The sequence below is a fragment of the Nasonia vitripennis genome, assembly GCF_009193385.2.
Source record: "Nasonia vitripennis strain AsymCx chromosome 1 unlocalized genomic scaffold, Nvit_psr_1.1 chr1_random0002, whole genome shotgun sequence".
Classification (NCBI taxonomy): domain Eukaryota; kingdom Metazoa; phylum Arthropoda; class Insecta; order Hymenoptera; family Pteromalidae; genus Nasonia; species Nasonia vitripennis.
The window spans coordinates 4,247,633-4,273,621 of NW_022279588.1; the positions used below are offsets into that span (position 1 = coordinate 4,247,633).

Genomic DNA, 25,989 nt, shown 5'->3' on the forward strand with positions numbered 1-25,989 from the left:
GACGATGCCCAAGATAACATGAACAATTTCTTGGGAGTGGTATCCAAGTGGTTAGCCTTGAATAAATTATCTCTGAATGTTGGTAAAACAGTGTGTATGACTTTTGGCAACTAAAGTGATAGTGTACTAGCTCAAACTCATATTAAGATAGGGAATAAGGTAGTTGCAAGAGTAGAAAGTGCCAAGTACCTGGGGATAGTCTTGGATTACAATTTAAAATAAAATGAGCACATGGAATACTTAGTTGAGAAAACTAAATACCTTGAATATATTTTCTATAAAATAGCTAAAACTATGTCGTCGAAACAATGAGAATGTTTTATTATGCCTTCTTCTTCCATAGTGCTATGGAATTATTGCCTGGGGAGGAGCATATCGTAATAATTTGAATATATTACAAAAGGTACATAAGAAAATACTGAAAATAGTAAATAAAGAGAATTTTGTAGTCCAAGACAATCCGCTTAATCTGGAACAGCTTTTCTGTTTTGAGGCTCTGAGATTGCACTATAATGATCACAGAGAGCGGTTTCTAGACTCAGAAAGTATCACTAGAAACAAAAGCCTTACAATTCCTAAAAATAAAAAACAAATTAGCGACAAGAATAGCTATAAAAAAGCAATTATAGTTTAAATGTAAATATTGAAAAGTATGCACAGATTAGACAAACTAAAAACTAGATCAAAATAAACTGCTAAAAAGAGATGAGAACCTATATTAGGTATATATAATATTAACATAAGTAAGGAGAAGTTTGTGAAATAATCTTAGTAAATTATAATAAGCATGTTAATGAGGAGAAAGATTATAACTGTTTTTTTTTAGTTAGTGAGTATTAGTATATGTTATTGTATTACTAGCAGGGTCACCTCACTCCTAACGTCGCTTAGTTGAGTTAGGTATAAATGTTTATAGCTCCAAGGAGAATTTAAAGAAAATGATATTGTAATGATATACACAAAAAATTAAAAGGTCGCGCGAGTTTGATTATTTTTCTGTGCATGTTAATGACATAATGTGTGGCGAAATGCGAGGCGATTTCATTATCAGTGATGTATAGTTGCCCATATGGGCGTTCTGGCTTGTTTTTGTCTGGATGTAAATAACTTCGAATAACGAAGAAAAAGCGTAAAATCTAGCTCCAAAACTTGCGACGGCAAGTGTATTATTATATTGTCTACTTTCGTTAGTATTTCTAGAAACTAATTCTTTTAAACTTTAAGGATAAGTGATATTGTCAGATAATATAACGTTTCCTTTATTGCAACAATTAGAAAACTTCTTATCACATAATATTTTAAATTTGAAATGTTACAGAATTCACATATTTCACTCATGCTACCTAAATCATTCTCCATTATTGCTGATTTATCGAAATCGAAATAAAACATGGCATCCAATTTTGTTATTGAAAATTCATTAAAATTTTTTGTTGTTTTTATTATAATCTCATTACTTTTTAATTTTCTTCAGAGTTATAAATATATATATATATATATATATATATATATATACCTAATGAACCGAACGACCTTAGGAGTGAGGTGACCCTGCTAGTAAGATATGAAGACGATAGCTGACGACTTCTGTCTCACGGTTTTGACAAAAAGTGTCAATGCAGGGCTTTTTAAATCTAAAAAGTGTTGGAAAAAGTGTGTGGCGGGAGGCGAAAATCAGTGTAGCTTCTTCAATTCTTGATTAACTTTCGCCGACTAACGATCTACATAATATAAATTATGCGTATTTTAAGTGTCACGAAAATTAACTAGCGTGCGGTTTACCGATACCGCGTTACTTCGTCACTACTACCACCGCGCGACCCTATGTTGTCGCAATACTTAGAAGATGCGGTACTCGACAAGGAGGTTGCTGCTATAATGGCGAGCAGCCCTGTAAATGTGGCACTGCACATTTTGTATGGCGAAGGCATTTTGCCGCAGCCACTGTACCCGGAAAATTGCTCCGTAGCTCGCCAAGGTACCTCTTTAAAGCGGAGACACGTTCGATAAAGGAGAGAGAGACCTTCTCTCGATATTGTTCGGTAGGCAGAAGCGACCCGCAATGCACTTCTTCTATAAACTGTTGATAGCTTTCGTGCATAGGACTTTACCAACATAGCGTCCGCCCATATTGGGGCACCATATAACATAATTGATGTAGTGACATTAGCTAAGAGTAACCTTCGTCCCTGCGTTGGCATTTGGCATTAGTCGCGATAGTGCAGCACCGACTTTTGCTGCCTTATTACTTACCCTCTCGAGATGCTGCTTAAACGTTAGTCTGGCATCCATAGTGATTTCCAGGTACTTAATGGTCGGCTATGGGTTTATTTCTTGTCCGTCCACTGACAGCCTTATTTTCTCTATTTTCTTCCTACTAGATATAAGGATAGCCTCCGTTTTATGGCAAGCAAACTAAAGTCCAGTATGCTTTAGCCAATCGTGGATTATACCTACTGCCTCGTTAGCGATTTTCGTCACTTCTTCCGTTTTCTTTGCTACTATTACTACTGCAATGTCATGTGTGTGTGTGTTTTTTCTGTCTTGGAGAAAGAGGTATTAGTGAAAATCTTAGAAAGACTATAGCATGACCTTGTTTATGGGGTCGTCGAAACAGCCCCATCCACAATGTCAGCCGTGTGTCGGATTCCCACCGACTCAACCCATCCCCTCTACGGCCAGGTGAAAAAAGACCCAGCCGTAAAAAGGAACGTCCTCTTTGCCTCCATCTTCTATGCCCCTGAACTCCGCGGTACCACCGTCATGCAATGCTTCGCAGGGGGGGGGGGGGGGTGAGGCGAAAGGCTTTTGCCCGCTTCTTGTTGATGTGGTCGTCATCATTATAGTCATCCTTCATTTTCTGCGTCGCACATACACACGTACGTACTCACAAGGAAAGGTACCCAACCCGAACTCACCGATTTTGATGATTTTCATATATGTTGTAGAACATAAAAAAATAAGAGACACGTATTTTTTTTATCGGCTAATTTTCACTTTTAAGGGGTAAAAACCTCCCCTAAAGTTAACCCCCAAAAAGCGTTTTTTTTAAATATCTCGGCTTAAAATTAATATTTTTCAATGAAACAAATTGGAGGTTATTTCTTACAAAAAGAGCAAGTATTTCATGGTGATTTGAAGAGTAAGGGTAGCATCCCCTATTTTTTAAGGGTTGAAAACCTATATTTTTTGGCATAATTTTATAATAAAAATGTTTACACCGACTAAAAAAAATTGGAAAAAATGTTTAAACATCCTTAATAACAAAATTTAGTTGACGTCTTTCGGTGTTTTCATAAATATTATCCCTAAGGGGGTAAACCACCCCTAACACAAAATAACTGTAAATATGTAATTCAATACATAATATTTCGTAGAAAGTTTGTATATAGAGGTTTTCGAGGTCGCTGATTACAAATCGTTATCAGATTTTGAAAATTCAAAATGGCGGAACCAATATGGCGGACGGAAATATCGAAAAAAAATTTTATATAATAAAAAAGTTTTAAACGACTAAAAAAATTGGAAAAAAATTTGTAAACATCTATAATAAACAAATTAAGTTTTTCGATTTTTTCATAGATACTACCCTTTAGGGGGTAAACCACCCCTAACACAAAATAACTATAAGTATACTTCAATCCATAATATTTTGTAGAAGGTTTGTATATAAGGGTTTTCGAGATCGCTCTTTGCAAATCTGATATCAGATTTTGAAAATTCAAAATGGCGGAACCAATGTGGTGGACGAAAATGTCGAAAAAAAATTTTAACTTTCATAAAAACTTGTTATAAATGTGTGATCTTTGTAGCCTGTACATGTGAACTAAAGAGCCTTAAACCCTAAACCCCTAAAGAACAAATAGGCTAAATGGTTGTGCTTTTTATAACCAAACCACCTCAAATTCCTAAATTTGTAAACAAGAAAATTCTGTGTGTGAAGCAGTTTTATAATTTCCGTAGAAATTGTTATCAGAATGTTATTGAAATTCCTTTATTGTAAATTCAACTTATAATGTATTTTTGTTTATAATATTAGAGTATAATAATAATCTACAATCTTTTATCTTTTGCCATAGTGCATTTTTTGTATTCAGTATAAAATATATTATTTTACGATGTTTTTACAATAATGGTAGTCCTCATAAAAGTGTTTAAAGCACAATGCTTTTTTGCACCAACCACATCGTACAATTGCAATGTTTGTGCACCCTTCTATTTCACAATGTGTTGCACAAGACTTTCCAAAACTGAAATCTATAGGATTATCAAATTTATCTGGTTTTTCATTGACGTAACCGCTTTTATACCAGGAATAACAAATCTATATATCTCGGTGAAGACAGTTGGTTGTGAACCAATGATTGAAGTTTAATTATATTATTTCTCACATGTAAATTCATATCATGATCCATTAACATTACATTATCAGAAAATGTTCGGACAAAGTTTTTCCAAATACGGAATCCATAGACATCAAGTGGTTATATTTTTCCTGTGGTTCCAGTTGAAATTTTTTTTATGTTAATAATTTTATTTTGTGGCATTGTTTCTTCTATAACTTTGTCACAATGACCACTCCAAGAATCAAGTAATAGTATTGAGTGATGGCCTACATAGGGATAAAATATTTTTTCCAACCAGATTTTGAAGTGATCTGCAATTAAACGACTTACTAATTAACTGATCAACGATATTACAATGTAAAAATTGTTATTAGTTCCTTTACTTGTTGTTAATTTTCCAGATTTGTATGCTTCCACGTACAAGTTTTCTGGTATAATTATGTTTTGTTCTACAATAGGGCCAAACTTGCCACTTGGTTCCTTTAAAACAAGAAATAGCGGTGACAACAGTTGTCCAGTAGCTGATATTAGTGGCTGTATAGTATAACTATGCGTTGTTGCTGAAATTGACTGTACCAGACATTGCACTTGCTTTTCTCCTTCTACTGCTAATGTTCTTCCAGAATGCATTTCTAGCTGAAATTCGCTCTGATCTGTATTATACAAATTTTCGAGTCCAATCTTTGGTATACACGATTTAACGTCATCGATAAATGCTTCAGCTTTAGCCGTAAGTTCTGCACTACTTTCTAGTGTTTTTCTTGTTATGAACTTATTTATTTTCCTAGAAACTATTCGGTGTGCTTGATTAAATTTGAGTAACCAATGTTTAGAAGCTTTGAATCTAATATCATCAAAACCAATTTCTTTTTTAGCTTGTAAGGCCCATCGAATTATATCTTCATCATGGATAATTGAACCACTGTCGAGAGCTGCTTGAAAATTATCCAGGGTATACTGACAAATTTGTGCTACTTTTTCTCTATACGTGCCACCTTTATTAATTGAATGAGCCCAACGACGTAGCTGACTAATAGATGATACTTTTTTGAATCTGTTTTGCACTGTTTTGAGACTTAAATTTTGCTTCGTTTTGCTACTTCTCCAAAATTCTACAGCTCTTTTTTTGTATTCAAAATCTAGTTCTTCATTATCTGCTGTACATTGATTTGTTGGTGCTATATCCGGATCAGGAAAATGATGTTGTACTTCATCTTCAATTATTTCCACATTATGGTCTTTATACTCTTCTTGAAAATCCAAAGAGTCATCAGTAATCATTTCTACATCGTTGAAATCATGTGTTGCATCTATTAAAATTTCTTTTATTTTTTCGGCCAACTCTGTTTCGTGATAATTCGTGACACTATCTGGTATGTTTAACGCTTGAAAGTATGCTAATAATAAGTTTAGAACGTTTAACGGATTAATTTTCATTTTTCAATCTAAAATGAAAACAAGCGGTAAAATTTATACAAGCTGTGTTTTTGCATGTAAGGCACGACTGCTACATTTCTACCAGAACAAACGAGTGAATGTAAATTGAATCAAATCATTAATTTATGCATTGGAGAAGAATTCTCGTTCCACTTTGTGATGTTCGGAAAACTCTATTTTTGGTTTTATTCAACTTTTATTCACTTTGAAATTGAATAATGTAAATCTATATAAAATCATTAAAGAAAATTTTCTACAACTGTATGATACCACTGACAAACAAAAAGACGTACTATTCGTACTTTCCGGCATCGAACTAGAATACCCACAAAACTCACTCACTGCCTAAAAAATAACACAGGCAGCTGAGGTAAACACTCGATGAAAACAATCTAAAAAAAGAACATACTGATTCGAACATATTGTCAACAACTTTTATGAGTGAAAGACATTTATCTGTGGAATTATCATTGAATGTACGATAACATTCATTAAAGTAATGAATGCATATAAAATTCCCTTTCAATAACAACGTGTTCTTTAATTGCAAATGAAGTTCGAGTATTAATATTCTTTTATGTATTTTTACCAATAACAAAAATTAGCATAGTAATATAATAATAATAATAAGAAGAAGAAGAATAAGCATAATTGCAATAGCAATAATAACAGTAATACTGATAATAGCAATGATAATGAAAAATAATAATAATAATTAGAATAATATTTATTATTATATTTAGATTTTTTGATAAATTCATTAAATCGTAGCAAATAGTATTATTATGGAATTCCAGACTGTAAATATTTTACTATAGATACAATAATCATTACTTCGAGAATTCATCTAAAAAACTTTCGGCTTACGAAATAATTGTAACAATGAAAAACTCCCAAGTTTGACAACATTAAATTTTATTACAAAACGCAAAAGAGTTTGATAAACTAATTTTATTAACCTATGTTTTTTCATTTGCAAAAAAGTGTGGACTTTTTGAATTTATAAAATTATATAATTATGCAATTTATGAAATACTTTATAATTTATGAAATTACTTTTGAAATTATGCTAATTTATAAAAGCAGAAAAATAAATAATCTTTGATTGAAACATAAAACGAGACGTTATTTGTACATACAAAATGATAGAATAAAATATCGGTAATATGTCTATACTCGTGTCTACGGTAAAGCATAGGCCTTCGGCTTGTCTGGAGGTTAGGGGTTTGGAGTCGTTTGGTTAAAAAGCACAACCATTTAGCCTATTTGTCCTTTAGGGTTTAAGGCTCTTTAGTTCACATGTACAGGCTACAAAGATCACAAATTTGTAAACAAGTTTTTTTGAAAGTTAAAATTTTTTTTCGACATTTTCGTCCACCACATTGGTTCCGCCATTTTGAATTTTCAAAATCTGATATCAGATTTGTAAAGAGCGATCTCGAAAACCCCTATATACAAACCTTCTACAAAATATTATGGATTGAAGTATACTTATAGTTATTTTGTGTTAGGGGTGGTTTACCCCCCTAAGGGGAAGTATCTATGAAAAAACCGAAAAACTTAATTTGTTTATTATAGATGTTTATAAATTTTTTCCAAAATTTTTAGTCGTTTAAAACTTTTTTATTATATAAATTTTTTTTTCGATATTTCCGTCCGCCATATTGGATCCGCCATTTTGAATTTTCAAAATCTGATAATAGATTTGTAATCAGCGACCTCGAAAACCTCTATATACAAACTTTCTACGAAATATTATGTATTGAATTACATATTTACAGTTATTTTGTGTTAGGGGTGGTTTACCCCCTTAGGGATAATATTTATGAAAATACCGAAAGACGTCAACTAAATTTTGTTATTAAGGATGTTTAAACATTTTTTCCAATTTTTTTTAGTCGGTTTAAACATTTTTATTATAAAATTATGCCAAAAAATATATGTTTTCAACCCCTAAAAAATAGGGGATGCTACCCTTACTCTTCAAATCACCATGAAATACTTGCTCTTTTTGTAAGAAATAACCTCCAATTTGTTTCATTGAAAAATATTAATTTTAAGCCGAGATATTTAAAAAAAACGCTTTTTGGGGGTTAACTTTAGGGGAGGTTTTTACCCCTTAAAAGTGAAAATTAGCCGATAAAAAAAAATACGTATCTCTTATTTTTTTATGTTCTACAACATATATGAAAATCATAAAAATCGGTGAGTTCGGGTTGGGTACCTTTCCTTGTCAGCCTCTTCGTCTTGTTCTGTCTTCTTCGTCTTTCCTGACTTTCTTAAGAATGTCTGCTGCATAGTTGATGACTGCGCACCATCCATCCTCTGAGGTCAGCATGGCCGTCATAATCGACTCAGGAGTTACTCTGATCTGAAGATAACTCTCAAGTTCCTCTTGCTCTTGATGATATCGTAAGCACTCGCAAAAGACGTGATCAACATCCTCTGTTGCATCCGAACATATTAAGCAGTTTGGATGGTCGTCTAGTTTGAACCGATGCAAGTACGCCCGGAAACATCCGTGCCCAGTCAAAAACTGCGTAAAGTAGTTAACTTCCCCGTGTCTTCTTCCAATCCAGTCTTCTATCCTTGGTATAAGGCGATGAGTCCACCGTCCTTTGCCACTAGCGTCCCATCTTGTTTGCCATTCAGCCATCGTCTTCTATCTTGCGGCATCCCAGATCTCCTTCTAGCTTTTGTTACTCGATCGTTTCCTAGCTTCGAATACGTCCTTTCTTTTTAACGCTAAGAGGTCAATGGCTGGCATACCTGCTATAATGCAAGCAGCATCGTCCGATACCGTACGGTAAGCGGATGTCACTCTTAGTGCACTTCGCCTATACACGGTAGTCAACTTTTGTGCATACGATTTCACTCGCATCGCACCTGCCCATATTGTGGCTCCGTATAGCATAATCGATGTGGTTACACTGGATAAGAGTAACCTTTGCTTCTGAGAACGCCCTCCTACATTTGGCACTAATCATAATAGAGCAGCCCCAACTTTTGCTGCTATATCACTGACTATTTCCACATGCTGTTTAAAACTTAGTCTTGCATTGATGTTGATGCCCAAGTATTTGATGGTTGGTTGAGGAAACGATCTCATGTCCATCCACTGTCAGTATGATTTCCTCCATCTTCTTTATACTGGAAATGAGGATAACTTCCGTTTTGTGACTGGCTAGTTCCAGTCCCGTCTCTGTTAGCTATTCGTGTATTATACGGGTTGACTCTTCAGCTATGTCTGTCAACTCTTCTTTATGTTTTCCCTACTATCACCACTGCTATGTCGTCAGCGAATCCTACGACTGTTGCTCCTTCAGGTAATTGTAGCTTTAGTACCCCGTCATACATGATGTTCCAAGTCGGTGGGCCAAGTACTGACCCTTGGGGGACGCCTCCTGTAACTCATATGTCTTGGTACTATCCTCAGTGTCATATAATAGAATTCTGTCCTTCAAGTAGTCGGACATCATCCTTCTTATATATAAGGGCACATCCTGCTTCCGGAGTGCTTTGTGTATTTCACTCCTTCTGGCTGAATTGAATGCATTTTTGACATCCAATGTAACTATGGCGCAATACATCTTTTTTCCTCCCTTCCATTTTTTCCCTTCTATCGCTGTTTGTGCAGTGTTAATCACTACACTAACTGCGTCCAGGGTTAAACGCTTCTTTCTGAAGCCATATTGGTGTTCCGCTAATCCTCCTTTTCCTTTAATAAAATGATCCATTTTGACGCAGATAATGCATTCCAGAATCTTCCCTGGGGTATCCAGCATGCAGAGTGGTCTGTATGATGAAGACTTCTCGGGTGGTTTCTTTTCTTTTGGCAGAAGCACTAGTCACTGTTTTTTCCAGTTTGTGGGAAATGTTTTCTTTTCTAGACATGTATTGTACAAGTCTATGAAGACCTCTGGATGAGCATGAATGGCATGCTTCAACGCAATATTTAGAATACCATCCGGCCCTGGGGCCTTGTTGTTGTGTGTGTGTGTGTATGTGTGTGTGCTCGCGTGTGTTTATATTAAGATAGTACTAACGGGGATACCCCCTTATTGTGCTTGAGATATCAAACGATATTGAATGTTTTACCTACTTATGCATTAAAATTTATGCAATCAACTGGTGCAAAACGTAAAATAAAATCTTAATACCTTGCATATAACAGTATATTATCCAACAAAGGACTACTAAGTCGTGGATCATTCCCGCAGGTGGGTGTACTACTACTAGTAATCTCCCGAGGAATTATCGACTGTAGTCCCGTGTTGCATATAGAACTTTATTTAGGACTTAGCTGTGTAGCTATTTTTTTGTCTTTAAATTTATTATAGTGGCCTTTTGGTCAAAAGTGGATTACTGTCCTTATTTACGAAAAATCAGCTGCTAAGATATTTCTCTAATTTTCAGCTTGTTGAACGACTTCAAGAAGAAAAACGATTAGAACAGATAAAACGGAAAGAAAGAAATGAAGCCTATTTGTTTATGACTGTAAATGTTTTGTTTGAAGATAGTTTTAACGGGCATCAAGGAAATGACCTTTATGACCAAGAAAAAGCATTATATAGAGTATTTCGGGTGCGTAAGCAAGCTTCACTTTTAGAGTTTCTTGAAATACTCAGCGAAAGTTTGGTAAGCAAATATTTTTCATTTAATTAATATTTACGTTAAAAGAAGAAGCATCCATTTGCATGATGATATGTCTGAACTGTGCACACAAGTTATCATCATATTTAACGAATTATAATTGTCTAATTAATAAGTAAAAAGTATTAAAAAGATATGCTAGTGATTCTGTACGGAAATAATTATAACATAAATAATTTAAATTGTGACTTCAATTGGTCATTGTGAAGTGTTATCAAGAGAACGACTACAACTTGAATTGTTGAAAAATGAAGTGTCCAATTCCATGTTTAGATTTCTCCTAAATTGTTTTAAAAACCGCTGCCAATTCTTTATCACGTAGCTTCTTCCAACAAAATTAATATGTTGTTTAATTATACAGTGCATTCATGATTTTTAAGACACTTTCAATCTTAATTATTTTACTGAAAGAGCACCCGTCACTATATCAAATCATATAATTTTCATGAAAATATTTAAACCTCAATATTTTAAATACCATGGGATTCTCATAACCTCATAAAATCATAAATTTTCTCGCAACATTCTGAACTTTAGTGAGCAGTTATACAGGTTCTACATGTTGAGAGACAAAGAATTTGAATCCTAATATTTTTTTAAACTTAACGGTTTCATAAGCTGCAAAAAGAAACTAGCTGAGGTGATCAAAAGATCGATATTTTCCCAAAATGTCAAATTAATTAAAGCCTTTTTACTCCCGTAATCGTACGACAAGAAAACTTATTTTTTTCAGTTATCGATTTTTAGCTCAAAATCTAGTCATCAAAATAGTTTGACATTTTTTTATCATAAAAATTGAACGGAACGATCAATCTGAAAAATCTTGCGGGAAGAAGTAGGCAATTTTATGCTCTTTTAGATACACTATTGTCGAATATATTGTATAAATTATATCGTTAACAAAAAGCAAAAATATTTTTTCAAAAATCGGAAAAAGGCTATTTATTATATGGTCATAAAATGGTCAGAATCATAAAAAAAATGTTCCCGAATTCAGAATCAGAAAACATATAGGCATGTCAAATTTTATTACGATCGGTCGCGCGCGCGCGCACTCACACACAGCCATCCGCACGTACATTTTCTAAATACGCATGATTCGAACTCTAAACACCTCCAAATACGTTTCTACGACGTTTTAGCAAAACTGAAAATTTTACTATTTCAAAGCTTCCTCTAGGAGGAAGCAAAAGGATTATATTATGTACCAAGGGCGTAAAGTGGGCTTTTTTAGATCGAGTGTGGAGTGTGGAGTTGGCAGTACAAGTCAAGACGAGTTAGCACGAGCCGAAGGCGAGGGCGTTGACGAGCCACAGACGAGTACTGCAACCATACGAGGCCAAAAAGCCCGCATAGCCCTTGGTGCACACCATATTTTTTGTAACGCATGTACTCATTTCCGCGTTTACACACATGCACATAAACATATGTACATAATTATACACACACACATATATGTATATTTGATGTGAACTATTGACCATTTTCTTTAAAATATTTTAGCGGGCGTTTTTAATTTTTTTTGCCTGACGGGCTTTTTTCATTTTGTTTCCCGCAAATGCGGCATATGCGGGAAAAAATATAAAAAACGCCCGCAAAAAATTTTATTTTGGCCGCTGGTCTAAAAAATGTTTCTTTGTCCCTCTTAATAGGTCAGAAAAACGCGAAAATCGTGCTCGTGTTACAAAAAAGTTTTTTAATGTAGTATATATACAGGTTCACGATAAAATACATACAACTAATAATTTTAATGTTAAGTTTTATAAATTCAATCTAAAAGAAATTTTTAATATTAAAAAAGAAAAATCCTATTTTTTTACCGTAGTATACACGTATAAAATACTCGGTGTATGTATTTTAGTAAATTAATTTGAGCATATCGATTAGATTTTTTGCGTTTTTTCGAGATAAATTTCTAATTTTGCTTCTTATATATAGCGCCGATTGAAAGGTCGGGACATTTATTAGAATTTAAATATTGCGAATCCGTGCCACCTGTAGGAAGGTTATAATCAAAGTGTTGGAAAAGGACAGAGCTACCATTCTGCTGTTCTGCTAGCAGAAGGCAAATATTATAAAACACAGCTGATATAGTTCTGGGTTTTTTTTACACTGAGTAAACCCAGCTGATGTCTTAATACATAAAAACAGCTGGTATTTTAACAAATTTTATTATAATGTGTATAAATAGGTGTAGTGTCTTTGGGTTATAGCAATAACCCTGAGAAAAAGAAGAAAAGTGTAGTGCTATTTATAAAAGCAGAGCAGTAGAGTGATTTTATTATGTTATATTTTAAAAGTTCTATAAACAAGTATTGTTATGAAATATTTGCAAGTAGAGTTCTATAGGCAGGTGTGCGAGTACGCACATTGGCAAAAAGTACTCTCGGGGAAGACACAAGAAGAGGATAAGAAGATTCATTGGAGAAACTTATCAGGATAAATCCAGAAATAAGTCTGACTTTCAACTTACTCAAGAAAAATCTAAACTTCAGCAGCGCAAGACACCACTGAGGTACGCTAGGTCCTCCGCTACGTCACAGCGTTGTCACTTGTTGCACTTGTTAGCAACGTCGCTTAGACGCGCGCTAGATATCTCTAGTAATAATTACAAAAAATCTACTTTCGAGTAGATTTTAATAATTGCGTATAATTCGGCTACCTGTTATCAATTAAATAACCCTAGCAGAACGGATAAGGAAAAAATCCCACTAAACAGGCAATAGTTAAATAACGTAAACCGAATAACGTAAACACCCTCGAAACCAACTTCGGCAATACGTGTAACTGCACACACCGAGAATATTACGTAATAGTACTACAACAGAGGTAAATGAACAAAGCAGCGACTGTTTACAGTACGCGCTTAAAACTGAAGCATTTATTGCTCGAATTCCTTTGTTGGAATCACAATAATATTTCGGATATTAAAGACTGAAGGGATCCCTTCGTACGAAATGACTGGCAAAGCCTCGATCAACGACTGGGTTGTGGCACTGTCGAGTGAGGAAACAATACGAAAAGCGGAGAGTCGCGGATCAAGCTCAGCAGTTAGCTTAGCTGAGCTGCAACGACCTTTGGCACACAAGGTTTATATTAAAAGCAAGGTTTATATTATTATCGTACAATCCAACTAAGAACCACCGTCGGGCATTGTGCGAGAGCAAAACGATCCGCCACCCCCTTATCAATGTTTGACGACGAACGTCCGACTGTTAACATCTAGCGTGCAAGGCCCCATAGTCACCTAGTCCTATAGATAACAAACGCGGACGAGACAGGCAAGTGCTGACATCTACGGGTACAGTGCCACGCGTACCAAGACGTAGCATACTATTTGGCGACACCACCTAATTTTTTACAAATAACCAATAAAATAATAATCAAAGGGACTCAAGTTATCTACCACTTAACTCAGACATTTACCTTTCCAATACTACAAATTTACAAAACGTGCAGGATAGGACAACAGCAATGCAGCCGCGAGTTAACAGTACAACGAGGTTATCTGGAAATAACTTTATTCTTCCACGCCTATATTAAACACACGAAACCTGGCTACCTTAAACCGAACTCTTATACGACCGCAGACAATTTTAATAACGTAATGCTGTTACAATCACAAAATCCACTTAGAAACACGAGGCACCTATGCTTTCGATTTTATTAGAAAACTGAACTTAAAATACTCCAGGAGACGTGACGAGGACAGTGAGGAATTTTTAAAGTGGTTAAGGGAAGGATGAAAGCGAACGTCTACGTCGCATGGTCAGGGAGACAATACCGGACAATCCTCTTTTTCCCTTGCTAGGACATGAGGAAGAATTGGCAGACTCTAATGCTCGTTGTTATAGATATTACTCTATTTCTATAGTTTAAGAATTGGCAGAGTTCTTCGACAAAAACCCGCCAATCCTGACAGCTTTCAACAACGTACTTAAGAATGCCGTTGAACAAGTCAGACAAAGGCCTTGTGTGCACCTGGGATCCTTCTTCTGCATAGGATAAGTGGAAGAACTTCCTTGCCAAAACGAACACGATGAATTACGAGCTCCAACGTTACAGTATCCAATGTCCCGAAAGTATCCCAGCACAGACGATTTCCGAAAGGCGCGTGGGAGATTCCACCCTTACTGGATGGATGGTGATAAATGGCCGCAACATCAATGTCCTGCCTACTCTTCTAGGATGCTTTAACTATAGTAGAAGACATCAGTACCGCACCTGTCCATACCCAGATACCTTCTTCTGCTATCGCTGCGGTCGCAGAAACGCCATTAAACGCGACTGTCCCCATTGCGCACTAGTATGACAAGAGGAAGACCTGTACATCTCAGGTCTCAGGACCCACGTTCCTTGGGGCAAACCACTTCCTTCCAGAGAAGGCCTTAACGAATTGTAGCAGTTCGCAGAACCACCGAGACAAACCTTCATGTACCAGGAGCCATACTGAAGAAGGCCGCAAGTTATCTAAGTTATAACGTTATCTTTATCTGCTATCTTTTTCACTCTTTTTCTTACCTTTTCTTAGATGACTAATTTGGTTCAAGGTAAGTTATGTATGTCTCTGTGTCCGATTAATAATTAATAAGACGCCTCGCGAACGCTAGCTTTAATATCTCTCGTTTGTAGTCGTGGACGCTACCCGAGTCAAGGGCCCTGACAACGGAGCATTGAGAGTCACTACGGGTTCCACAGCTAAGGCTTATCTTAGCCGTCTGCGAGCGAAAGGTTGCCTGCATGTTGCGAGAGTTTGAATTTCGCAGCTATCTACTCCAATAATTTGTCCGCGGGGATATCTATGCACACATGTGACCGAGTGACGCGGCGGCAGCACGCGAACTTATAGTGCTGCAAGTGCCGTGTTGCCGTTCTAACGCCGTAACAGCATTCTGCTGGTGCAAAAATGGCGCAGTTTTCTGCATTCATGTATTGATGTGCGGGCACCGGGCCTGCATTCTCGGCAGCAAAATTCCGTGCAACTCACAAATCATGGCTTTTAAAAATATTCCTTTATTCGGAAGGTTTATTTAGTTAATTTAGACTATTGTTTATCTACTGGATCTTGTTTATTGCTCATTTCCACTTTTAATTAACTTTTCTTATGACTTTCCAGAATATACGACAGCTTTCCGGTTTCACTGCATCTTTACACGAACTTGGTAGTGTAAACCGATGTTGTTAAACGCGTTGCCGAAATAATCCTGGTGATTATTTAACAATGGCTGCTCTTAATATATGAAGACAAAACTGACTTTAACTTGTAAGATATGTTGTCCTGGGGATTAGCCTGACACGTAGCCGTTATTTACGAGATGTGACGGATGTATGATTGTAATTATGACTAATACCTAGTGCACCAATCCGCAGACAATGTCCCGTCGTTCTAAAGGTTATCCTGACACCTAAACATCATTTACGAGGTGTAACGAATGTTTAATGGTAATTTTGACTGATACCTGGTGCACTGAGCCGTAGACAATCGTTTATTCTTATTTTGAAAAACGTGTCACAATGCTTTATATTCCTTGGGGTGTTTTCTGGAACTTAAGTATATACTTTAGTTTAAAGTTTAAAAATTTGCGATAAATTCTGTATTGTAGTCAGAATACAAATAGCTCTTTGCTTTTAACAGCGTAAGTTATAATTATTAGCCGAACATGTTCTTATAAAAATGTCTGCATTATACATTTTTATATTTTAATTATATCTTTTGATTTTGATTTGGAAGTATTCCATATACTATATTCTGAATGCTAAATAAATTATTGAAGTAAGCAGCGGTAGCTTCTCTTATGGAGTACCTACCCTTACGGAAAAATGTGCATAGATCTGTGCATAGATCTTTGCAGAGTTTCCTGCACAAGTCTCTGTACATTGACATTGGTCTGGATGTTGTCTCTTTGAACAGACAATCAACAGTTACAATCTCGGGCACTGCACCCGATACGGCTTAAATAAAGTAATCTCTTTTGTCTTTCTCTAAGAGTACTCCAGCGTCTGAAATAGCCTTAGAGGCACCGACTTTTTCCCGAAACATATCACAGAATTCAGATGCTGACTTGTTGCCAGGGAGATATCTTATCTTGGATAGATCATTTCTAACTGTGATAGTGGTCGTACGTGATTCGTATCGTTTAACTTCTTTTAATTTAATTAGGATAAAATAGGAATTTCTTTAAGTTTAGCCAGATTTATGATTTTATTGTAATAAGCCGTATTCCTTCTGTCGATAATTATGTCTCTTGCTTTGATCTTGTCATCTATGAACCTTTAATCTTTATGTAATTCATTTGACGTGATTTCCAGAATGTGTAAAAGTTTCTTTATTCTTAGTTCAGATTTTAAGAAGTCGAGGGCATTTACGAGCCGCAGACGAATACTGCAAAATCCACGAGGCCATAAAGCCCTCGGTGCACACCATATTTTATGTAACGCGCGGACGTATTTTCGCGTTTTTTCGTACGTGTTAAGAGGGACTGATGTGACTATTTTTTGACACGGCAACCGTGCTCTTGTCTTGTTCAAACATTATATAAAATAAATAAATAATGCAAATTTATCAAAATAAACTTTTTTTTAAATTACAAAAAAAAATTTTTTGCGGGCAATAAAGACTTTTTAGCGGGCAATAAAGGCCATTATTGCCCGCTGTTTGAATATGCGGGCAATAAAGGTTTTTATTGCCCGCTAAAATAACTTTTTTGCTTGCCGGTCAAAAAAGAGTCACTTTAGTCCCTATTAATAGGTACGAAAAACGCGAAAATCGTTCGCGTGTTACATAAAATAATTTTGACCGTTTATTATAACGTCCTCTCCCATCCCCCCATCAGTTGTGTCATCGGTGCAGGATGGTAGTACCCTGTTCTTAGGTGGCTCATCTGGTCGTAGATTCATGGTGAGATGGTAGTACCTCACACATCAGTCTAATAGCTGCGTGGTTTACCTAAGCGTGCGGGGCATGCGTAGTGGATAGACCCTACTCACCTCGTTCAACACGCGAGCAGCTCTCCTCTGGTGGGTCTTCCACTTCAGAGCATAGGGAAAGCTTTTGTCCACTCAACAGATATTACCGGGTGGATCAGAGTTCGTCATCGTTCTTCGTATGTGCTTGTCTCCTGATTTACTAACCTCGGGTCACGAATTCCTCGCGTTCGCGCTCTAACGATAGTCACTTTTCTATAAACATTCAATTTTATTACTGTTGTAAAGAATGAATGACGTTTATTTACGACCAAACTATAATAGCCACTTTATTCCCTGAAAAGCGGGACTAAAGTAGCATTTTATTCCCTCCTTTTTTTCCCGCAAATTTACTTTATTGCCGCATTTTGCAATATAGGCACAACAAGGTTCTAGTTAAAATTATTAAAAAGTTCAAATAAGATATAATATACACAAAATACGAAATAATTTTCAACTCTAATTTTTTAACTAGAATTTTATCCTTTAAAATATCTATAATTTACCTATCTTACCTCTTCCAAAGGTTAGCAAAATGAGCACTGAATTCAATTTTTCACGCTATTTATACATATTGTCGCGCATGCAAAGACGTCATTGATAAACAACAAGAGAGTGTTTATATAAGTATACCTGCTATATCCTTCCGAACGTTTAGTCTGCTTCTGATAAGAAGATTATAAATTCATTTCATATACTTCGACTTACCTATTTTTAAGTATTAATTTATAACATTTACCTTGAAGAATGTTATAACATAAAATTTACAATATTTTAACAATGTCAACTTTTATATACTTGAAAATTTAGATCATACAAAATTATTTCAAATGTATTTTATTTACAATATACATGTTGTAGTCTCCATCGAAATGCAACTGCGAGCGAAGTGACCATTGCTAGTATAATAATTATAAACGAGGATTTTGTACACTAAATAAAATCTAATCCGTGTTTGCTTCCAGGGGTAGAAATAATGAGGATTTACGTCAGATTCAGGGAATGTCGGCGCTAAAGCTTCGCAAATCCGCCACAGGGTATTTTGTATTTCCAAACTTAAAAAAAAACAAAAAGTCTGTTCGAAATTTTCTTTCGGTAGAACGATTCAATAAACTTAACACTACGGCGCTACAGACTCGGTTTTTCATTGGCAAGCTTATTTAAAAAGTTTTATGTAAAATTAGATTTTAAAGTTGGCGCTGCAATCGCACGAGTACGCGTAAACATCTGTTCGTATTTCCAAGATTTTAGAAAAACTAAACGCCCGATCAAAATTTTATTCCCTTGGTAGAATGATTTATTAAACCTAACACTAGAGCGCTACAAGCTTGGTTTTTCATTACAAGCTTTATTTTAAAAGTCATGTGTAACAGAAAAACAGTGTTTTTAGCGACGACATTCTCTTAAAGAACTTGTTAATCCAGACAAAAAGATTATCAAAATTTTCACCTGATACGATAAATGAAGGACAAAGATCGTTCTTCAAAAAATGCAAACACTGCCACTTTTGGAATTTGAAGAATGAAAAGAATTGGAATAATTTGTGTATTTATAATTTTATTATAAAATTTACAAATAAAAACTAGCATATACAGTAATGATTTTCTAATTATTTTTACCGGGATAAAAAAAGCCTCGTTAATCAAAAGTTAAGAAAAAATCATAATTTGTATGCCTTTAAAAAAATTTATAGCTGAAAATGATTATTGGGTAAAGCTTTGTCTCAGTTGGTGCGGAATGCCCCATGAATCTTTTAATTGTTAGTTAAAAAAAATCAAATTTTAATCGTTAATTGAACAAAATTTAATAAATAACTAAATTCTAATCGTTAATTAAAAAAAAAAATTAATTAACGATTAAATTTTAATCGTCGATTAGAAAAATTTTAATTAACGATTAAATTTTAATTTATTAACTGTAAATGGTCTAATTACTATTTCTGCAACGCTGTACTGTTGTCACAAAATTATATCTTATGGATGCTGGTGCGTATATTTATTCATATCAGGGTCTCTATTAAATTATGATTAACAACATTCTTGATTGCACGTAACGATGCAATTGACATATTATTTGCAAGAGTGATTCCTGTGAAATTGGGCATAAATGGTGTTGTGAACCGCTCTTAGCAAGATATTATGAATAAAAAGACCATATAGGATGTTTTGAAAGATGAAGCTGCATTGTCACAACTTCCTGGATTATCTACGTCTAAATCTGGTGGGGAAAAAGCTAGTGGAAGTACTCAGGTGAGTAGCTTTGTTAAGAATAACTTTTTGAGCTTCAGAGATTATTCATACTATACTTGTTAATTTTTTCTTCGCAGCCATGGATGGTGATGTTCCTTACCGAGCAGCGTCCACAAAAAAGCAGCCATCTTCGACCCTCTTCAGCAATACTGGATTTGACAGCGACTTTGGTATTCTTATGGAGTTCCAACCTGTATTTCCACAAGAACACAAAAGAGGAGATAGAGGTGCACTGCCTGTCCAACGAGTTTAAACCTCTTAAAAAACCTCTTGTTGTAGAAGACAATACGACAAGACAGTCAGATTTTTTCAATAACTTTGCCAGACCATTCAAGTCGCAAAGTACGCCGAGGCGTCCGAATAGAAGTCCCAGATGGTCAAAGAGCTAGCGCAGACAGATTTTTTTGCCGGCGACTTTTCTGCGAGCGGTAATTCTGTGAGAAAGGCTGCGACGTTGTGCCTCTCAACACAGGTGCGCAACACCTAAAGCCTCGCATGCGCTAGGATTTTTCTTTAATCGTAGGATTTTGCGCGATCATCACGTTTGGATAACGCTAGGGAGGAGGAAAATAATCACACACAATGGTTAACAGTTTATTGCACTCCGTATTTCGCCCAGCCCTTCCCTACAACGCGGTGGCTGTAGTGCCTCCCGCGCACAATGTAGCCACGCAGGGCTTATGCTGGTACGCTCACACACAAGCCGCGCTCGTGCATCAGACAGCGAGCTACAGGCCCAGGTCCAGTCCGCTGACGGCTCTCTCTCTCTCTCTCTCTCTCTCTCTCTCTCTCTCGCTCTCGCGTGCGTTGGCTAGACGCCTCACGCCGAAAACGTCTAGCTGTGCGCCCGCACTGCACGCCGACACTCTCGTGTTCGCTCGCTTCGGAAGCCAGACTGAACTATTATTACTCACGGCTATCAACCTTAACAGACGTCGGAGAGATCTGGAGAGAACGCGAGAAACTTGGAATCACCACCTTCAAGGAAACCACCCCATCTCGATTCTCTGCGGACGACTTTAACAGATATTTCAGTGGAATATGCAACGATCCACTTGCCCCCTCTGTAGAAGAACATCTGCAATCACTCTAGAGTCTTGAATATCCTGTTCACATCAATTTCAGTGAGATCACGGAATCGGACGTGTTGGCTGCGGTTCAGCACTTCATCTCCCAGGTTAGGGGAAGCGATGGCATCCCACAGGTTGTCGTTCTCAAGGCCATGCCAGTGCTCGCTCCCATATTATGTCGTATCTTTAACCTGTCCTTGAGTGAGTCATGCTTTCCCTCGGACTGGAAGAGGTCGCTGGTGCGCACACTCAACAAAGTCAGTTCTCCAAAATCTACCACTGACTACCGTCCGATCTCACTCGTATGTTTTCTATCCAAGGCGCTGGAGTGGCTGGTACACAGGCAGCTTTCCTACCATCTGCAAACTAGGCTCTTCCTTGACAACCTACAGACAGGTTTTTGTACCGGTCACAGCACACCGTCCAGCTTAATAAAGCTGACTGATGATGTCGGGCTTGGTATAGACAAAAAGAAAGTCACACTTCTTCTTCTTTTCGATTTTAGCAAGACGTTTGACACCGTGTTTCACGTCAAGCTCATTAGAAAGCTAACTTCTTTCGACTTCTCTAAGCAGGTCATCCGCTGGCTTGCCTTTTATCTCACAGGTAGACAACAAACTGTAATGGGTGACAACAACCAACTATCCTCATACGTATCACTTAACACGGGAGTTCCTCAAGGATCGGTACTTGGTCCTTTACTTTTTGCGCTGTGCATCAAAGACAGAAGTCTTTGTCTAGACACGGATGACCTGCAAATTTACAACCGATGCCTCCTCGAGGAGCTCGATTCCTGTTCCGTCAGGATGAGCGCTAATGCCGAGAGCGTAAAGTGCTAGGCTGAACAAAGTAACCTTAAAATTATTGTCCTCAAAACCAAGGCGATCGTCCTGGGCTCGCCCTACTATAGCAATGCTCTACCTACAATAGCTAACACCTTCATCAACATAGGGGGAGCTTAGGTCGATTTTGAATCCTCTGTGCGCAGCCTGGGGATGGTGCTTGACTCTAAACTAAAATGGAAGGAGCAGGTAAAACACACGTGTAAGCGTGCTCACTCTCTTATATATAGACCATACTTTTGCAGGAAAAGCACTAACCTTAGGCTGCGTAAAGATCTTGTCCAGGCGCTACTCTTCCCCATCATAGATTACTGCTCACTGGTTTACCTCAACTTAACACAAAAACTCGACACTAAACTACGAAGACGTGAACACAGGTATATGTTATATCTATGCTCTAAGGAGGGATGAGCACATCACACCTTACAGACGCGAGTTGCAATGGCTCACCACCGCCGGACGTAGGAATACTTTGCGGCCTGCTTCTTAAGAAAGCTATTTAATACTGGCAAACCATCGTACTTAATCGCCTACTTCGACTTCCACGTCGCTCTCCGTCCTGTGAGGGGTGAGGTGATACCACAAGACATATCCCCCTTCTCGGCAGGGACGCTGAGGAATTCATTCCACATACTTATTATCCTCACAATTTATTACCCTCGCGACACCATACATATCAGTCATTTCAAAAGCGAGGCTGAAAACTATTTTTTCAACCTCGGAAATGCATAATTACCCTCATAATCACCTTCACTATATCACAATCATATACACACACACATGCGCACACACGCCTGCAAGCACACCTACTCACAAATCTTTATAATAAATAAAACTACTAAACTATAACTATACACTTGTATATTGTACAACAAATTGTACTGCAAATAAAATATTATCTAATTTAATATAATCTAATCTCTCCCTTCTCTCTTCTCTCTTCGTGACCTTGTATCCGAGAGGGATAGACTTTACAGGCGTTTCAGGGACTCTAGGTTCGATCAAGATCTCCGCATTTACAGATTAGCTAGAGACTATGCCCATAAACAAGTCGAGGAAGCCAGGCTGAATTATTACTATTCACGCCTGTCTACCTTGACCGACATTACCGAGATCTGGAAAGAGCTGGAGAAACTTGGAATTTCTGCCACCAAGGCCCCCTTACCATCTCGATTTACAACAGATGAACTCAACAGGCATTTCAGCGCGATCTCCAACGATCTGTTGGCTCCTGCTGTTGAGGATTATCTTCTCACCCTGGAAAGTCTTGACCTCCCGGAACATTTCGAGTTCAGCCCTATAACGGAATCGGACGTGTTGGCTGCGGTATCGCACTTTGACACCCAGGCCAGGGGAAGTGACGGCATCCCACAGGTTGTCATCTCAAAAGCATTGTCGGTTCTCGCTCCTTTACTAAGTCACATTTTCAAACTGTCTCTGAGCGTGCCCTGCTTCCCATCTGCCTGGAAATTGTCACTTGTGCGCGCACTCAGCAAAATCAGTTCACCAACAGCCCTGACTGACTACCGTCCGATTTCACTTCTCTGCTTTCTCTCCAAGGCCCTGGAGTGGCTGGTGCACAAGCAAGTCTCAGAATACCTTGAATCAAGGCTATTGCTAGACAACCTTCAAACAGGCTTCCGCACTGGTCACAGTACTCAGTCTGGCCTAATTAAGCTAACTGATGATGCCAGGATCGGGATAAACAAAAAGAAAGTAACACTACTCCTTCTCTTCGACTTTAGCAAGGCGTTTGACACTGTGTGTCACGTCAGGCTCCTGAGAAAGCTATCCACTTTCGGCTTCTCAAAGCAAGTCATTCGCTGGTTTGCCTCCTACCTCTCTGGGAGAGAGCAGGCCGTCGTTGGTGACAATAGTGAGCGTTCTTCTCCTCGGCGTCTTAACATCGGCGTCCCGCAGGGATCCGTTCTGGGTCCCTTGCTGTTCGCATTGTACATCAACGACATCGGTTTCTGCCTTGATACCGATGTTTCCCATCTCATCTATGCGGACGACTTGCAAATTTACAGCCAATGCGACCTTGAGGAGCTCGATTCTTTATCAAACAAGATGAGTGCTAATGCCGAGAGGATAATGGGCTGGGCTGCACAGAACAGGCTACAACTTAATGTTGCTAAAACCAAAGCAATCGTCCTGGGCTCTCCCTACTACATAAACGCCTTACCCTCAACAGCTAATACCTATATTATCATTGGGGGTGCCCAGGTCAGCTTTGAATCTTCCGTGCGTAATCTGGGATTGGTGCTCGACTCTAAACTTACGTGGAAGGAGCAAGTTACACAAGTGTGTAAGCGTGCTCACTCACTAATGTACAGGCTTTACTTTTTCAGAAAGAGTACCAATCTCAGGTTGCGCAAGTACTTAGTGCAAGCGCTCCTGTTTCCCCTTATTGACTATTGCTCTCTTGTATACTGTGACCTGACGCAGGAACTCGACTTAAAACTACAGAGGCTCGTGAATACAGGAATTCGTTACATCTACGGTGTAAGGAGAGATGAGCGCATCTCCCCGTACAGGCGGGAGCTGCAGTGGCTAACCACTGCAGGAGGCAGGAAGTATTTCACTGCTTGTTTCTTACGAAAGATGTTTAACACAGCCGTAGCATCATATGTACTGGCATACTTCGACTTCCGCGTGACACTCCGGCCTGTTAGGGGGGAGGTGACACCTCTGGATATTCCTACCTTCGCGACGGAGACGCTGAGGAACTCGTTTCATATCAGCGCCTCATACCTATGGAACAACCTACCATCACACATTCGTAATACTGATTCTATCTCAGGTTTCAAGAAACTAGCTAAAGAGCACTTCTTCGAACTCGAAAACACATGAACATCATGTTCACACTCACGCACACGCACACACTCACACACTCCCGCTTAACTCATTCTCACCTTATCATCACACTACACATCTACCACAACAGACATCTTATACTATTATTATGCCTGTACTCTTACTACTCCTGCTGTACATAATTGATCGTACAACACATTGTACGTAAAATAAAACTAATCTAATCTCTCTCTCTCTCTCTCTCTCTCTCTCTCTCTCTCTCTCTCTCTCTCTCTCTCTCTCTCTCTCTCTCTCGGCTTCTCCAAGCAGGTTATCCGCTGGCTTGCATCTTACCTTTCTGGTAGAGAACAGGCCGTCATTGGTGACAACAACGAACTCTCTACATTCCTACCACTAAACACCGGTGTCCCACAGGGGTCAGTCTTGGCCCCTTATTGTTCGCGTTATACATCAATGACATTGGCCTCTGCCTTGACTCAGATGTATCCCATCTAGTCTACGCGGATGATCTGCAAATCTACTGTCAATGCCCCCTTGAGGAGCTCGATTCCTGTTCTGACAAGATGAGTGCTAACGCCGAGAGGATAATGGGCTGGGCAGCACTAAACAGACTTAAGCTGAATGTTAGTAAGACTAAGGCGATCGTCCTGGGCTCACCCTACTATATCAATGCTCTACCTTCTACTGCTAACACCTATATAAATATAGGGGGGGCCCAGGTCAACTTTGAATCATCTGTGCGCAACCTGGGGCTGGTGCTTGACTCAAAACTTACGTGGAAAGAGCACGTTACACAAACTTGTAAACGTGCTCACTCTTTAATGTATCGGCTATATTTCTTTCGGAAGAGCACTAGCCTCAGGTTGCGCCAACATTTGGTGCAGGCACTCCTATTTCCCCTCATCGACTAATGCTCACTTGTTTACTGCGACCTGACTCAAGAGCTTGACTTAAAACTGCAGAGGCTTGTCAATACGGGAATCCGATACATCTATGGTGTAAAGAGGGACGAGCACATCTCCCCTTACAGGCGTGAGTTGCAATGGCTCACCACCGCCGGACGTAGGAAGTACTTCATGGCCTGTTTTCTTAGAAAAATTTTCAACACCTCAATACCAGCTTATCTACTAGCCTATTTTGACTTCCACGTCGCACTCAGGCCTGTCAGGAGCGAGGTGACTCCACTGGACATCCCGTCCTTCAAGACGGAGACGCTGAGGAATTCATTTTTTATCAGCGCCTCCTACCTCTGGAACAGCCTTCCATCTCAACTTCGCGACACACTATCCATATCACACTTCAAACAAGCAGCCAAAAATTATTTCTTTAATTTGGAAAACACATAAACATCGCACAAACATACATACATTCTCTTTTATCTCATGTCATCTCTCAACATCACACACACCTTATACTATACCCTTACACAAATTTTATTTATTCCTTTATCATAATACACTATATTTGTTATATGTACAACAAAATGTACAAAAATAAAGAGCAATTAATCTAATCTAATCTAATCTCTCTCTCTCTCTCTCTCTCTCTCTCTCTCTCTCTCTCTCTCTCTCTCTCTCTCTCTCTCTCTCTCTCTCTCTCTGGTGAGTACAGT

At 37.9% G+C, this 25,989-nt stretch overlaps 1 protein-coding gene across 6 annotated transcripts in view; it reads left to right on the plus strand.

Moving 5' to 3' along the window:
- The window catches only part of Usp7 (ubiquitin carboxyl-terminal hydrolase 7), a 611,141-nt gene that overhangs the window by 356,355 nt on the left and 228,797 nt on the right, over positions 1-25,989 (plus strand). For all 6 annotated transcript variants that reach the window (XM_032601215.1, XM_032601217.1, XM_031921170.2 and 3 more), the window contains 1 exon segment: positions 10,200-10,421. In XM_032601215.1, coding sequence (XP_032457106.1) covers positions 10,200-10,421 — 222 coding nt within the window.